Source organism: Dama dama, chromosome 12, assembly GCF_033118175.1.
Source record: "Dama dama isolate Ldn47 chromosome 12, ASM3311817v1, whole genome shotgun sequence".
Classification (NCBI taxonomy): domain Eukaryota; kingdom Metazoa; phylum Chordata; class Mammalia; order Artiodactyla; family Cervidae; genus Dama; species Dama dama.
The window spans coordinates 4187230-4203509 of record NC_083692.1 but is presented as its reverse complement, the minus strand read 5'-3'; the positions used below and the strand labels follow the sequence as shown (position 1 = coordinate 4203509).

Here is a 16280-nt window from a genome sequence, read left to right as displayed (position 1 = left end):
CAAGGAGCAAGATCAAGAAGAAATTTTTTCAGGAAAAGCTCATGTGGTAATAAAAATTACCTGCCGACGGTAGGTGAGCTGGGTCTCTTGCTCAATTTCAGAATCCAGTTCTGGAACATCAGACAGGTCTGAATCTGATTCATCACTATTAGAGTCTGCAAGACTTTCTGTAATTTATAAAAATGCATCATTACTTGTTTAAGTAAGATTCACTTTCAAAACAGCACAATAAAATTAAGGATTGAGAGCTGACTGCCAACTGACATGGAGACAAGCCATAAAACAATCAAATAAAATTACCTACTCAAGTGACACAGATGTCAGTAAACTGTACTACATATTATCTTCCTCTCCACTCACTGCAAACTCAATAGTTCCTTTAAATCCCTTCACTGGCTCCCCAATGACCGCTACATCAAATTTAAATGTCTGTGCAAATATAAGTAAATATAACCTATAATTAACATGAAAAACAGCTAGAAAAAAACTATATGTGAGAGATGAACTGACATTAGGTAATTTTTCTTGTCAAAAAAACAAAAACAAAATGAAACCTAGATACCCATCTCCCAGAGAATATATTAAATGTTTGCTTTATTAATGTATGTTTTTCACTCATCAGATAAGATTAAAATGTAACCAAAGTACTTTGTAGTCCATGCCCTGTAACATTTGACTTCAAACATATAGACTTAATATTTTAATTTAAAATTTCCACTAATAATAATCTATACTGTTAACATAAGGCTAGTGTACATTTCAACAGTAAAATTATTATTTGGGAGTTACATGAAGAGTTATTTAGCAGAAAAATTGTTTAGGTAGCATGTACTACTCACCTTGGGGTGCTATGTGAAGAGCATCCTTTAGTTTTCTTTCAGGAATAAATTTCCACTGAAAGACAGAGTGATCTGCTCCACCAATAGAAATAACCCACTGATAATCATGTGACCATCTGACATTAGTTACATGAGCTGAATGGCCAATATATTTTTTAAACTTGGCCCCTATAACAAAAATAAACCTTTAAATTGATAAACAAATGCCAATATACACAAAAGCCAATTTAAACAACAATTTCTATACCTGAACCAATGCATCCTACTTCTATTACCTTAGTTTTATCAAAGGGGAAAAATGTTAATTCAAAAATTCAGTGACAAATGAATGAGTGTACACGAAGGGGTGGAAATCTTTGCTCTACTGATTCACAATATAATTTGTTAAGAATCACAAGGGATGTGAGGCATTATCTTACTGCTTTAAGAAATGCCTGCAGCAACACGAGTTTTCATTTCACACTGTTTTCATATTAGAATGCTTGAATGTGTTGGCCTGAGGCCTTCAGTCTTAAGTGACGCTGACCGAGCTAATCTTGCCCCGCTATTCTCAGCCCGAGCTGAGGCATATCCTGTTAAAGCTTAAGTCACCAACAAAACACATGTAAAAAGGACTATGCATCAAAACCAAAGATTTACGCCAGGAACGCAAGGTTGGCTTAGTATACAAAAATCAATGTCATGTACCATACTAACCAAAATACAGAACGTCCAGCGGTCCTAACAACTGCCTCTTATAGTCATTTTTAAACCTATATATCTTGTATAATGTCTTCCAATGTGGGTCTGCCCACTGTTTCTTCATGATTAGATTCAGACGTGATTTTCTGCACAATGTTGTGTCCTTTCTGATACATCATTTCAAGGGGCACAATTCTACCATTAGTGATGTTAAGTCGCAGCATTTGGAACCAGATTTCTCCAATTGTAAAGGAGTTGTTTAACTTTTTGGCTAATTTAAAAAAAAAATCCGTGTGATGATGGGAACCATTTTTGTGATTCTAAAGTTCAGAATATATTTTCTATATTCTGCTTAGATAAACCTGATATTTGGCAACATGCCTATGTTCCTATGAGAGTACAGTAAACAGAATTATGTTTGACTTCATTTTGACAATGTTTTAAAAGCTTTATATGAAGTTATATAAGGCCTGTATTTCAGTATGACAAAGATCCATCAATTATAAACTTCAGAAAAACTTTCACCTTGGCCATGAAATTAGGGATAGTCATCTTAATCAAAGAATAAAAGTTTTAACCAAAACTATATAAATTACAATTTACTTCTACCCAAAAGAAATGCTACTATTTCAGGAATCAATTTTTTATGTAGCTTATTAGAAGTCAGTAATCTAGACAGGTAACTTGCCACAATTCACTCCACAAAGTCTGGTAAGTTAAGACTGAGTCCGACCCTTCTTATATGAGAATGCATTATTTGCCTGTCAAGAGGTCTTTGGCTATCACTTCCTTTGATGGGGCCCTTCACATACTCTTGGGCCCCAGAGAGTTCTAAACAGATTTCTAAAGCCAGAAATTTTGGCAAATAATTTTCAAGTTTTTAAAATGTACTGATTTTGTTATGTTTAGAGCAAACGAAGACGACTTATTTGAGCAACTATTCTATTTAACTGTATTGGGTAACAGCTCCAAGAGATGTACAGATAATCCTGTAAGGCTTTCCAAGCTATTTCCTCTATGACTTTTCTAAGATCAATTCCTCTGGAAGAACCACAGCAATTCAACAAGAAAGCTATGGAATAAGTCTAGGAGAAGCCAGCTATTTCTAATCAAAGTGACTTTATTAATGATTATTCAATAATCAATACTGTTTAACTATGATAAACAGTTTATCTTAAAAGTAAACCCGAGATACCGTACCTTTTAAGAAGTGACCCTGACTCACCAAGACCAACCACATCCTCTTATATGCTTCCAGAATTCCCAGTGATTACCCCATGTGATTATATTTATGACACTGAAATACAATAGTCTATTTACTTGTTAACTCTTCTAATAAACTATAAGCTCTTTGAGGACAAGATGATACCTAATTTATCATACGTCTCTAATGCCTGACCGACCACAAGTGTTCATTAGGTATTTGAGAAAAGAGAAAGGAAGAGAAAAAAAAGATTGTATTTTCCTTCACTCTGCCTATACATGTGAACCGAAACTCTAGATTTAGAGGAGGCAAGAAGAGTACTGAGAGGGCATGAACTCCAACCCTTACAAGTCATTAAAGGGGACAAAAAGTCGGATGTAAAGAATATTACAGTTGAAATCAAAAGATGAGAGTTTGAGCATTATCTTGACAACTTAAAGGGACAGGAGCTTGAGTACATCACTTAACCTCTCTTAGACTATATTTCTATTTTAGTAGAAATTGGATTATAAGCTCTCAAAGGCCCTTCATTATTTCTGCTTTATTGACTATGCCAAAGCTTTTCACTGTGTGGACCACAATAAACTGTGGAAAGTTCTGTAAGAGATGGGAATACCAAACCACCTGACCTGCCTCTTGAGAACCCTGTATGCAGGTCAGGAAGCAACAGTTAGAACTGGACATGGAACAACAGACTGGTCCCAAATAGGAAAAGGAGTACGTCAAGGCTGTACATTGTCACCCTGCTTATTTAACTTATATGCAGAATACATCATGAGAAACGCTGGGCTGGAGGAAGCACAAGCTGGAATCAAGATTGCCAGGAGAAATATCAATAACCTCAGATATGCAGGTGACACCACCCTTATGGCAGAAAGTGAAGAGGAACTAAAAAGCCTCTTGATGAAAGTGAAAGAGGAGAGTGAAAAAGTTGGCTTAAAGCTCAACATTCAGAAAACTAAGATCATGGCATCCAGTCCCATCACTTCATGGCAAATAGACAGGGAAACAGTGGAAACAGTGTCAGACTTTATTTTTTCGGCCTCCAAAATCACTGCAGATGGTGACTGAAGCCATGAAAATTAAAAGACGCTTACTCCTTGGAAGGAAAGTTTTGACCAACCTAGACAGCATATTAAAAAGCAGAGACATTACTTTGCCAACAAAGGTCCATCTGGTCAAGGCTATGGTTTTTCTAGTGGTCATGTATGGATGTGAGAGTTGGACTATAAAGAGAGCTGAGCGCTGAAAAATTGATGCCTTTGAACTGTGGTGTTGGAGAAGACTCTTGAGAGTCCCTTGGACTGCAAGGAGATCCAACCAGTCCATCCTAAAGGAGATTAGTTCTGGGTATTCATTGGAAGGACTGACACTGAAGTTGAAACTCCAATACTTTGGCCACCGCATGCGAAGAGTTGACTCATTGGAAAAGACCCTGATGCTGGGAGGGATTGGGGGCAGGAGGAGAAGGGGACAACAGAGGAATAGATGGATGGATGGCATCACCGACTCGATGGACATGAGTTTGAGTAAACTCCGGGAGTTGGTGATGGACAGGGAGGCCTGGTGTGCTGCAGTCTATGGGGTCTCAAGGAGTCAGACACCATTGAGCAACTGAACTGAACTGAACTGAAAAAGTAGAATTCCTTATACACAAAACAGGACTGTTCAGAAAGAAAGGAGAAACTGCCTTGACTACACTGAAATGAAAACTAGTCAACAAAAGACATCATTAAGAAAATAAAAAGACAAGTCACAAACTCAGAAAAGACATTTGTAATCTATAAAAATTACAAATCATTTGTATCTAGAGTATATAAAATTATTTCCATTAAACAATAAAACAAACTCTAAAAATAGGCAAAAGATATGAACTTCTGTTTGATAGACAAGAAAATGCAGAAAATTAAAAAAATATTGGGAAAGATGGTCAACCTTATTATAAATAGTAGAGAAATGTACATTAAGACGATGTGACACCATTAACACTAACTAGATTTACAAATAAAAACTGTGGCAATGCCAAGTGTAGCAGAAGATGTATTCAACAGGGTTGTGTAAAATGGTATAACTATTTTGAGAAACAATTTGGCATCTTCTTATGAACTTTCTATGACTCAGCAATTTCACTCCTATAATCTTTGAAAAACTTGTAATTATAGCACTGAAAAGAACCCAAATGTCTACACACAGGAGAATAAACACATGAACTGTAGCACATTTCACAACAGTTTTTACAGCAATGAAAAACAAATACATAGCACTATAGGCAACAATATCTTAGAATCTTAGAAAAATGGTGTTGGGTAAGTCTCCATCACTTATCTATTTTATTGTTCGGTATTTGTTTTTCCAAAGAAGTTTCTCCTGGAATCTAAAAAATGTTTTTGCCCAATATAAATTTTCACTTGTCAGTAAGTACTGAAAGAGTCCTGGCAAGTACTAACAGTGATGAAGATGTCAGATTAAATAACCCTGCCCGCACCTCTCCACCCTCCGCCAGCCTGGCCTCCTCACCCTCTACCACAGCCTCAGCGCTGCTGCCTGGGAAACGCCGGATAATTTGAGAGGGGTGATGGTCAACAGCAGGAGAATCCAGAGAGAAGAGGATAAGAACAGACAGACAGAAAGAAAGAAAAAAAGCAGAGTAATGCTTTGGGCTGGAATTTGAGGGGGCTGGGCTTCCCTGGCAACTCACACAGTAAAGAATCTGCCTGCAGTGTGGGAGACCTGGGTTTGATCCCTGGATCAGGAAGATCCACTGGAGAAGGAAATGGAAAACCACTCCAGTATTCTTGCCTGGAAAATCCCACGGACAGAGGAGCTTGGCGGGTTATATTATAGTACACAGGGTCACAAGAGTCGGACACAACTTAGCCACTAAACCACCACCAAATTCTGGGTTAACTTCATTTTATGTTTCAATTACAATGATTCTATAACATAAGCAACTTCTATTACTTAACTTCTTTCCACATTTTGTAAAAGCTTTATTCCTTAAATTGTAATGGATATTACCTAAGTGGTTAGCTAAAATACATTAATACATCATACACAATCTATTCCCAAACTTAAGTTGGATCAATAGTACAACTTACCGTAATGAAATAATGTACAACCACATAACTAATCTAAAAGAAAGAGAACTTTTCTATAGTGATACTACTAGCTTTATGATAGTTTGCAAATTTAATAAATACAGAATCTTAAAATACTTCTACTAATCTTTTAAATATGCAGTAGTTCGGTTTTGTCTTCTTGCCCAATTACCTACCCAGTCTCGGGCTGACTCACAAATGCCTAGAAATAAAAACTCTTATCATAAAACAAATGTCTAACAAAAATCTAAAAAAAGAGAAAATAAGGAAAACAATTTATACTTATATTCTTGAAGCAGTAACTGAACAAGACTAACTTTTCTTAAAGACTTTGGTAAAATATTCCTAAAGCAATTCAAAGACTGCTACATATTTTATAAATGAAACAAAATTATCAAGCAGTAAAAATAGTCTTCTCTGGTGCAAAAGATAAAACTTGAGAGTAAATCTCATCCATTTGATTAGGAAAATTCAGAAAATTAAAGTATTGTTTTTTCCTGCGTAGAAGTCACCATATGAAACAGTGACTTGAAGCAATGTCCAAGATTAGTATTACCATGATTAATCTTACTAAATCTCACACCTTCTAACTAGGCAAGTATCATCTGAATCACAATAAAACTTGTGCCTGGTGACTCTCATGTCTTGGCTATGTGGTAGAATCCAGAAATAGGTTACTTCAATTGCTAGAGAATTTAGCTAGCCTTTAACATCCTTAGCATTATTCATGGAGGGACTTTCACATGCATTCAGGAAGCTGACACCTGGCAGGTAGGAATGGACAAGATGAAATAGCTGGTAGGATCTGGAACTCACCACCTGACTGTAGAGGCATAACAAATACCAGTCTAGACTTCTGGGAAATGTGGGTCCTTAACCTTAACATCAATGGACTACCCAAACTATTTGAATAAAACTATTTCTGCTGTTTCCAAAATTACCTCTTACTAAATTCCATTTTAACATTGTCCAACCGCTTTTATTAACAAGCAGGTGAAAATTATGACTGTATCGGCTACAGATGTTGATACTCTTAAGAATATATTCAACTGTACCTCATATAAGGCCCTATACTATAGGAGAGAACTCTTAGAAAATTAAATCTGAGAAGAAACTTGGCTTTCTCTGAGTAGTATGGTTTTTTTTTTTTTTTTAAATAGCTACAATGAAAATTACTTTGTGCCTTACTTTATTTTTGGTCTCAGGAAGCTCAGATTCAGTTTTGGTGTTTGACCACTGTCAATTTCTTTATCTGACTTTAACATGGTATTTCTATTTCTATTTCCCTTGGTATGAATTCTTTACTTACATAATTATTTTAGTGCTGAAAGACTTGCCATAAGCTGACTCAAATACTTTCTGGAACAAGGCATGGAACAAATAAATGACTAATAGAGCATTTCATGTAATTATCCTCAGGCCTATTAACAGATTGATTAATATCATTTCAAAAGACACCCAAGAAAACGAGATGATACATAAAATATATAGAAAATAACCAGTGATAAGACCCCTTAATTTTTTCCACCGCCAGTTATGAAAAATAAATAAATATCAAAACAATATGTTAAGGGTTTAAGCAAAAACACTTTCTCAAAAACCAACAAACAAACCAATACTCTAAACTGTGACTTAAACTTAAGACAGCTGACTACTTCATCAGAATTCTTAAGAAAATGGTGTAAGAAAAATGTCTCCTAAGAGACAGATGTTCAGCAAGTTAAATGAGTAAAGATAACAAGTCATAAGAAAAGTATAACTATCATTGTATATTCTGACTATATGAAATAATTCTGGAAGTAGGGAGAAAAATAACTCTTTAAAAAGAAAGAGGTAAAAAAAATAATAATAAAAAATAAAAAGAAAGAGGTAAAGTATTAGCCCATTTATAATATATGAATTCAAAGATAACTTTCTAATGAAAACCTCATATCCAAAAATAAAAGTAACACATGACAATAATTTCTTAACTGCCAAAATACTGTAGCCATTTCTGTTCACTTTAATAGTATCTTTCACCAGAGTCACCACACATATTTTAAAAAGCATAAACCCTCTTATTTATCTTAAGACTAATTTTCTGTAAGAACCTAAAGGACTTTTGTAAGAAAGAGTTAATTAATACTATTTTGAAAGAAAAGATACCTTTTCTTAAGCAAGGATATCGAAATAATTTTACAATCCCATAGTCATCAGCTGTAACTAAAACTTGGCCAATATAATTCCCATCTACTGAGTTTATATCATTGACATCTGAATACTTGGGCCAAATTCCATTTACTTCAAGGCCTGAAACACATGTCCATGAAGCCCAATGAACACCTTTTATTTCTTCTTTATTTGCCACTTCTTTTCCTCCTAAAAATAAATTAGAGTATTAATTTAAGAAGTTACTTCCTTTAATTTTTACTCAAGCATAAGTTATACTGATAACATGGTAAATTCCAAAATTTAAGTATCTTCCAGTTAAAGAATACCTGAATAGGTAAGTGACTATAGTAAGAAAGGGAGAAAATTAACTGCAAGGAGTTGTTAAAAAGCCACTACCAAAATTATACTGATTCAAAGAAATACAGATCTGAGGATGATGTAGCTTAGCAGGGTCACCCATGTGGACAATAAAACTGAACTATATTAAAGTCTTGCTATAGATTAGTCACAATGGGGTAACTTCAAAAGAAAAGGAAAAGTTATAAGAAAGTAGCAAATCATGTAATAAAAGAGAAACTTAAGAAGATACATGGTTGAGAAAAAAAGATAATTGAAAGGATCATAAACGAAGGATGAATGACAAGTAATACATTGACATCAGGCAACATGACTTTAGGATTGGTCAATCTTTGTAACTTACAGACTGTTAACAAAAACTGAGTGATATATTAATATAATTATGCAGCTAGTCTTATTAAATAAAGTACTGCAATATAGTTACTAATTCATTAACCATCATACTAAAGTACTGAGAGAGATTTTGATGATTCTGTCTTTAATTCTTCTCTTTTTAAAGCTTTGATGAAAATTCTGTTTTTCAAAATTAGTTCCTTAGCTACATTATTAATATTTGCAAAGTTTGAGATAACAACAGAAGACAAAACAATTTATAGTCAGACATATATATCCATTATATTTAGTTAATTAGTTGCACCCATTAAAAGTGACATTTTGACTTTCTAATATACACTAGGACTTCACCATACGCTATTCATATGGCATGGAATTCTACATAAAATAGGTCTGTCTTAGATCCTCCAAACAAAGAAGTTTTAATTATGAAGCAAAGGATTTCAAATGATAAGGCAAACTTGTAGAAAAGATCACAATGCCTCCAATATTAGCTCAGATTTTCTTTGATTTCCTATACTCAAATGTAACTGACACTCTGCCTCCAGCGAAATTCTAAGATATTTTAAAGGAACTAAAAATCTACAAATTATATATAATTTATAGGAAGTTTTTACCTGGCATCCTGTAGAAAAGTCTTTTACCATTACCATCATTTGTCTGTAAATATCTACTGTCTGAGGACCAGTCCAGATGAGTGATGAAACTAAGTGATCCAACACACTCTCCAAATTTCTTATACCGCTGAGCAACTCCATAAATATCAACTGAGCTGTCATTGCAACCAACAGCAAGGTAAGTTCCGTCTGGTGAGTATTTTAACTCATGAATTGCCTCCTTCCGATCTTTAATATGGACAACTTCTGTCATATCTCTATTAAAAAAAAAGAGACCATGGGGGAAAAAGTCACTACAGAATTAGTTCAGTTTTCCAATGTGTCTAAAATGACCATATCAAGTATTTATAAACCATAAAATAAATGTAAATAATACAAGCAGTATTAATTCAGGAATAATTTTGCTGAACAGAAATATATAAGGACAATACATGCTAGAAGTAGAGAAAAATGCTCAAGTTCAGTTCCTAAATTACTTAATTTTAAGGAGTTCAGAGATTCATATTAAATTTCCAGAGTAATACAATAAAAGAAATCAAGCCATGGGATTTTTATGATGAAGCTTCTTATAAGTACTGAGCTTTTTAAAATAAATTTTATAAATTTAAAATTTACAAAATATCAGTTCAGTTCAGTCAGTTCAGTCACTCAGTCGTGTCTGACTCTTTGCGACCCCATGAACCGCAGCACACCAGGCCTCCCTGTCCATCACCAACTCCCAGAGTCTACCAAACCCATGTCCATCGAGTCGGTGATGCCATCCAACCATCTAATCCTCTGTCATCCCTTTCTCCTTCTGCCCTCAATCTTTCCCAGCATCAGGGTCTTTTCAAATGAGTCAGCTCTTTGCATCAGGTGACCAAAGTATTGGAGTTTCAGCTTCAACATCAGTCCTTCCAATGAACACCCAGGACTGATCTCCTTTAGGATGGACTGGTTGGATCTCCTTTCAGTCCAAGGGGCTCTTCAAGAGTCTTTTCCAACACCACAGTTCAAAAGCATTTATAAAATATAAATTTAAATTTATATTTAAAATTTAATTTATAAAACATAAATTTTATAAAATTAAATAAATTTTAATTAATTTAATTTACATTAAAATAATTTAATTTTATTCAAACTAAAATTTTTAATGAACCAAATGTACAAAATTACACCCAAGAAATAAAAGAGACATTGATTTGTATTATTTCAGTACTATATTTGAATATATATCTGAATATAGCTACCACATTATTTTTAGTTCAACCTCTCTGATCTCTGAATAAAACAGAATTCTTCCCAATTAGTGATCATTTCAGTCAGCAATGTTAAATGTTTTTTTAATGATGCCTTATAACTGACTTTCCAGAATAATACAGGTATTGGTAACAGCCATAAAAATGGATAAACAGTTAAATACTACTGAGTTTGCAAACACATGGAGGTGCTGGAAAGGCAGAGAAGAAGAAAGCAGCAAGGGAGAAGGGGCAGGAGGAAGCAAGAATCTTATTTCCAACTATTGCCACAGACTTTTTTTCCAAATAAATTTTGTATTACCCATCTGAAATGCTCCCAATAGATAATTTCAAGAACAGAAGTTTAAGTGGCTATTTCCCAATTTTTACAGTTCCCAAATAGGCAATTTAGAGTAATAAAATTCATATTTCTTTGAGAAACACTAAGTATTTAACTTTGTTTTAGACTCATGGGATATGAATGTGAACTCATCTTCTGTGACAGATGGAGATAAAGTAATTATACTTTATAATTAAGAAAATGCAGTGAGTGCTCGAAAGGTTATGTATGAAGTTTTATAAGAAACACTGAAAAAGGGTTAAGACAACAGGCAGGAAGGCAGTAAGGAAGAGTGACACCTATTTGAGCCTAAAGCCTGAGGGGCTGATAATTATGAGAGAGGAGCGAAGGCTTTCCAGAAAGAGCACACAGCACGGGCAATGCCGAGTACACGGCGCGTGTGAAGAGAGCTTCCCAGGAGGGGCTAGTGGTGAAGAAGCCCTGCCAACGCAGGAGCGGTAAGAGACGCAGGTGTGATCCCTGGGCCAGGAAGATCGCCTGCAAGAGGGCATGACAACCCACTCCAGTACTCTTGCCTGGAGAACCTCAGGGACAAAGGAGCCAACGGGAAGCAACTTAGCATAGCACACAGATAACACAGTGTGGAAACAAGCTAAGTGGGAAAAGCAGTGACCTGATGGGGCTAACAGAGAAGGCAATGGCAACCCACTCCAGTACTCTTGCCTGGAAAACCCCACGGACGCAGGAGCCTGGTGGGCTGTAGTCCATGGGGTCACTGAGAGTCGGAGCACTGGAGAAGGAAATGGCAACCCACTGGAGTTGACAGTGGTAAGACAGCAGAAAACAGTGAGTAACGGATCCGATATGTTACCAAGGAACCTGGCCTTTACCCTGGTGTTAATCATATAAAGAAAGAGACTAAAATCATCTCCTTAACTATAAAAGGGAATCAGAACAAAACAAAACAAATGAAGGGGAAAAAAAAACCTTTTTAAAAAGGCTTTTCTTGTCAACATCACTCTTGCCTTACACCCTGCAACTTACAAGGCCCTCTTCCTAAGCATAGACTAATGTATTTTTAGCTACCTGTACCTTTCCCAGTGACTTCTTCCTTTAAGTTCTAATCAAATCCATGCATCTTATCTCCCTTTCTCCATGCCCTTTCATCCATACATCCAACCAGTTCAGTTCAGTCGCTCAGTCGTGTCTGACTCTTTGCAACCTCATGGACTGCAGCACGCCAGGCCTCCCTGTCCATCACCAACTCCTGGAGTTTACTCAAACTCATGTCCACTGAGTCAGTGATGCCATCCAACTATCTCATCCTCTGTCATCCCCTTCTCCTCCCACCTTCAATCTTTCCCAGCATCAGGGTCTTTTCAAATGAGTCAGCTCTTTACATCAGGTATTAGAATTTCAGCTTCAGCACCAGTCCTTCCAATGAACACTCAGGACTGATTTCCTTTAGGATGGACTGGTTGGGTCTCCTTGCAGTCCAAGGGACTCTCAAGTCTTCTCCAACACCACAGTTCGTGGCTCAGCTGGTAAAGAATCTGCCTGCAATGCGGGAGACCTGGGTTTGATCCCTGAGTTATTAGGAAGATCCCCTGGAGGAGGGAAAGGCTACCCATTCCAGGATTCTGGCCTGGAGAATTCCATGGACTGTATAGACCACGGGGTCACAAAGAGTTGGACACGACTGAGTGACTTTCACTTTCCATCCACCCATCCATCCATTAATCCAAATCTGTATGGAGTTAGATTTTTAAGAAAACATCTAAAGCACAATTTCATAGTTTCTATTTTTTACATATTATTTATTAAAGATAAAATCATTCCAATATCAACCACAAACATTAGTTAAATTGTGCATGGAACATTCTCCAGAGTTATTTCGTCTTTTTTTTAAAGCTTTTTTTGTTCAAGAGATTTAACGTTGCCCAGTTAATGAGAGAAATAAGTGTGGATATCTCAGGTTGTCTCTTGCTTTCTACCACTAGGCCCCTGCACACCAACCAACACTCAAGCATGCACACACACACAAAACCAACAGTGATGAAAAAGAGACTCTGATTGGTTTTACAGTATGTATTATGTTACCACGCTAAGTCACTTCAGTCATGTCTGACTCTTTGTGACCCATGGACTGGAGCCTTCCAGGCTCCTCTGTCCATGGGTTTCTCTACACAAGAATACTGGAGAGGGTAGCCAAGCCCTTCTCCAGCAGATCTTCCCAACTCAGGGATAGAACCCTCATCTCTTGTGTGTCCCGCATTGGCAGGTGGGTTCTTTACCACTAGTTAACATGATTACATAAATCACAGAGGATGGTGACTGCAGCCACAAAATTAAAAGATGATAGCTCCTTGGAAGAAAACTATGAAAAACCTTGACAGCATATTAAAAAGCAGAGACATCATTTTGCCAACAAAGGCCCATAAAGTCAAAGCTTTCTCCAGTGGTCATGTATAGATGGAAATTAGTATGGAAATTAGACCATAAAGAAGGCTAAGCACCAAAGAATTGATGCTTTCTAACTGTGGTGCTGGAGAAGACTCTTGAGAGACCACTGGACAGCAAGGAGATCAAACCAGTCCATCTTAAAGAAAATCAACCCTGAATATTCATTGGAAGGACTGATGCTGAAGCTGAAGCTCTAATATTCTGGCCACCTGATGTGAAGAGCTGACTCATTGGAAAAGACCTTGATGCTGGGAAAGACTGAAGACAAAAGGAAAAGGGCAGAAGAGAACGAGATGGTTAGACAGCACCACCAACTCAATGGAAAGGAATCTGAGCAAACTCCAGGAGACAGTGGGGGACAGAGGAGCCTGACATGCTGCGGTCCACGGGGTCACAAAGAGTTGGACACGACTGAGTGACTGAACAGTAACAAACAGCAGGATTAAGAGCAATTAGAAACCTCCTATAGATGATGGTTGCTCAGACTTCAGAAAGAAGTGAAATGATTTGAAATATACAATATTAATCCTTACTGTTATAGTATATAATGTATAGTATATGTTAAAGATATTATAATTCTAATCTTATTCACAAACCTTAATCAAAATGCTTCTAGGAAACTTAAAAGGTAAGAAAAACCAACATGATACGGTGACTGGATTAGAAATGATAGTTAGAGAGAAAGGTACCAATGACGATGCCTGGTTTTTGACTTATTCAAGAACAGGGACTACAGAGGCTTTGCTAGAACAGCCCTGGGGGCCCAGTGGCTGGGACTCTAGACTCTCAGTGCCGTAGCCTGGGGCTCCATCCGTGGCTGGGGAACGGGAAGTGCACAAGCCATGCGGCATAGCCGAAAGAAAGAGAATATCCTTGAGTTGCTAAAACACTGACTTATTAGAGATAAGAGATTATCCACCTAGTTTCTTCCATACAATAATGAAAGGGCAAGTAAGTGTATAAATGAAAAAATAACCATCACTATTTTTAATGTGTAGCAGTTTTTGATAGAAATTCTTAGGTGTTTTACATGCATTTCAAATTCTTGGTTGTGAAACAATGCCAATGTACTTAATGAAACTAAATTTTACGCATAAAAATGTTTAAAATGCCAAATTTTATATTATGTATATTATATCATAATAAAAAAAAAAAGAGAAAAATCTCAGCATATCTCATTATAGAAAACCACCCCAGAAAGAAGTCATATCTATAGAAGCTCCAAAGTATAAAAGCTTGATGAATTAATATCTGAGGAAGTGAAAGGTATTTTATACATGTTAAAAGAAAGAGACTGAGGGAGAAATGAACAGGCTGGGGAGATAGGTACGATAGGCTTTGTCAAGAATTATAAACTTCATCTTAGGGATAATGCAATGCTTTTATCATACTTTAGATAGAGGAGGAATGCAAACAAATATATTTTGAAAGGCACCACTATAACTGGAGAGTGGAAAAAGAACTTGAGGAAGCAAAACGGGAGATAGGGAGACCAGATGAGACGCTATTTCACCAGTACACCAGTAAGAACTTAGGAGATAGGAGAGGGAGGTCTGTACAAGAGCACAGTGGTGAAAAGAAAGGAAGCAGATTAATTTGAGAGCTACTTAGGGAGGCAGGCTAGTCAGAATTCTGTGATTAACTAGGCATGAGAGACAAAAGAGAGAAATGAATCAATGGTTTCTGGACTGGGCAACTGGGTGGACGGTCCCCCTATTCACTCAACTAGATATAAAAAATATCCTAAATACTTACTCTCGTGCACACGTGTGGCTCTTCAGCAAATTTTTAAATGAGGGCATAGAAGTCAACTGACTGCACCATACCTACAGACATTCAACACAAGATGCTAACTGCTTTAACAATGTCTTTAAACTTGCTAATTATCCAAATGAAGGAGGAGATGCAGGCATTTCCCCCAAAGCAAAAAGCTGCAAACAGCAACAAAACTACTCACTCATTTTTAACAGTTTCAAGGTCTCCTTCTCCCTATTCCATGGCAGAAGATCATTACTGAAAATCAATACTACCAAGAAATAGAAATCAAGACCCAAACTTGTCTCAAAATTTTATTCATTAATTTACTAAGCATTCTGAATCTCCAAAACCAAAGTTTGAGTTAATTTTCTGACAAGGCCATTTTTATAAACATATTTTTTATACTTAAGGAAACTAATAACTGAAAAAATATATTAATGAGAGAGAGGGAAAAGTGGGTAAACATAAGTATTACAGACTCTATCTCACTTAACAGAAATTTGCTGTTTCTATTTCTACCCTAACACATACCTTACTCTAAGTACAGTTAATGAGCCATCCTTCATTCCAAGGGCAAGATGGATCCCATCTACATTTACAGCTGCACAACGAATTGGTTCTTCCATATTACACCTTGCTATTAGTGCATGGTCAACCAGGCTCCATATTCTGTAACATTTAATCAAAATAAAAGAGTAGTTAGCTAATGTATGCTTTAAAATGCTAGAATATATGAAAAAATGTTGGTTAAAATAATAATTTCATTTTAAGGAAGAAAGATAAATCTAGGTTTTTAACTGTATGCTTTGTGGCAAAGAATTCTTATCTACAAAACCAGAAATACTGTTAATGCTTAAAATGACAAGTGTTTTATTTTTAAGACAATGTAATGACATTAATTTTTTCTAATCATTTATTTTAGATAGATGATTTCTACCCTGATCAAAGGGGAGATACATATATAGTATACTGATGTACGTATATACCATATTTATAGTCTTTTAACTTAAGAGTGACACTTCAGATTATGCAAATTCAGCCTTTTCCGGATTCTAATGTTAAAAAACTGTAACAAGTAGTTTAAAATACCCATTGTTTAAAAGTTAAGAATTACACTTCCAAATAACCTGAATGAAGACCAAAATTACCAATGAAAATTAGTAACATTTTGAATTAAATTATAACAAACTTTTACAGGTTATATCTCACTTCTAGTGATTGGTCTGTTCAAGTTGGACAGACCAACTTCTTCTTGACTCAA

General features: G+C 36.0%; 1 protein-coding gene across 6 annotated transcripts in view; it reads right to left on the bottom strand.

Annotated features, from left to right (window-relative positions):
- Positions 1 to 16280, bottom strand: part of EML5 (EMAP like 5) — a 150664-nt gene that overhangs the window by 78638 nt on the left and 55746 nt on the right. For all 6 annotated transcript variants that reach the window (XM_061156472.1, XM_061156474.1, XM_061156473.1 and 3 more), the window contains exons 8-12: positions 15551 to 15688; positions 9281 to 9537; positions 7968 to 8180; positions 840 to 1007; positions 61 to 167 (exon numbers count right to left, since the gene is read on the bottom strand). In XM_061156472.1, coding sequence (XP_061012455.1) covers positions 61 to 167; positions 840 to 1007; positions 7968 to 8180; positions 9281 to 9537; positions 15551 to 15688 — 883 coding nt within the window. The remainder of the gene's footprint in view (positions 1 to 60; positions 168 to 839; positions 1008 to 7967; positions 8181 to 9280; positions 9538 to 15550; positions 15689 to 16280) is intronic.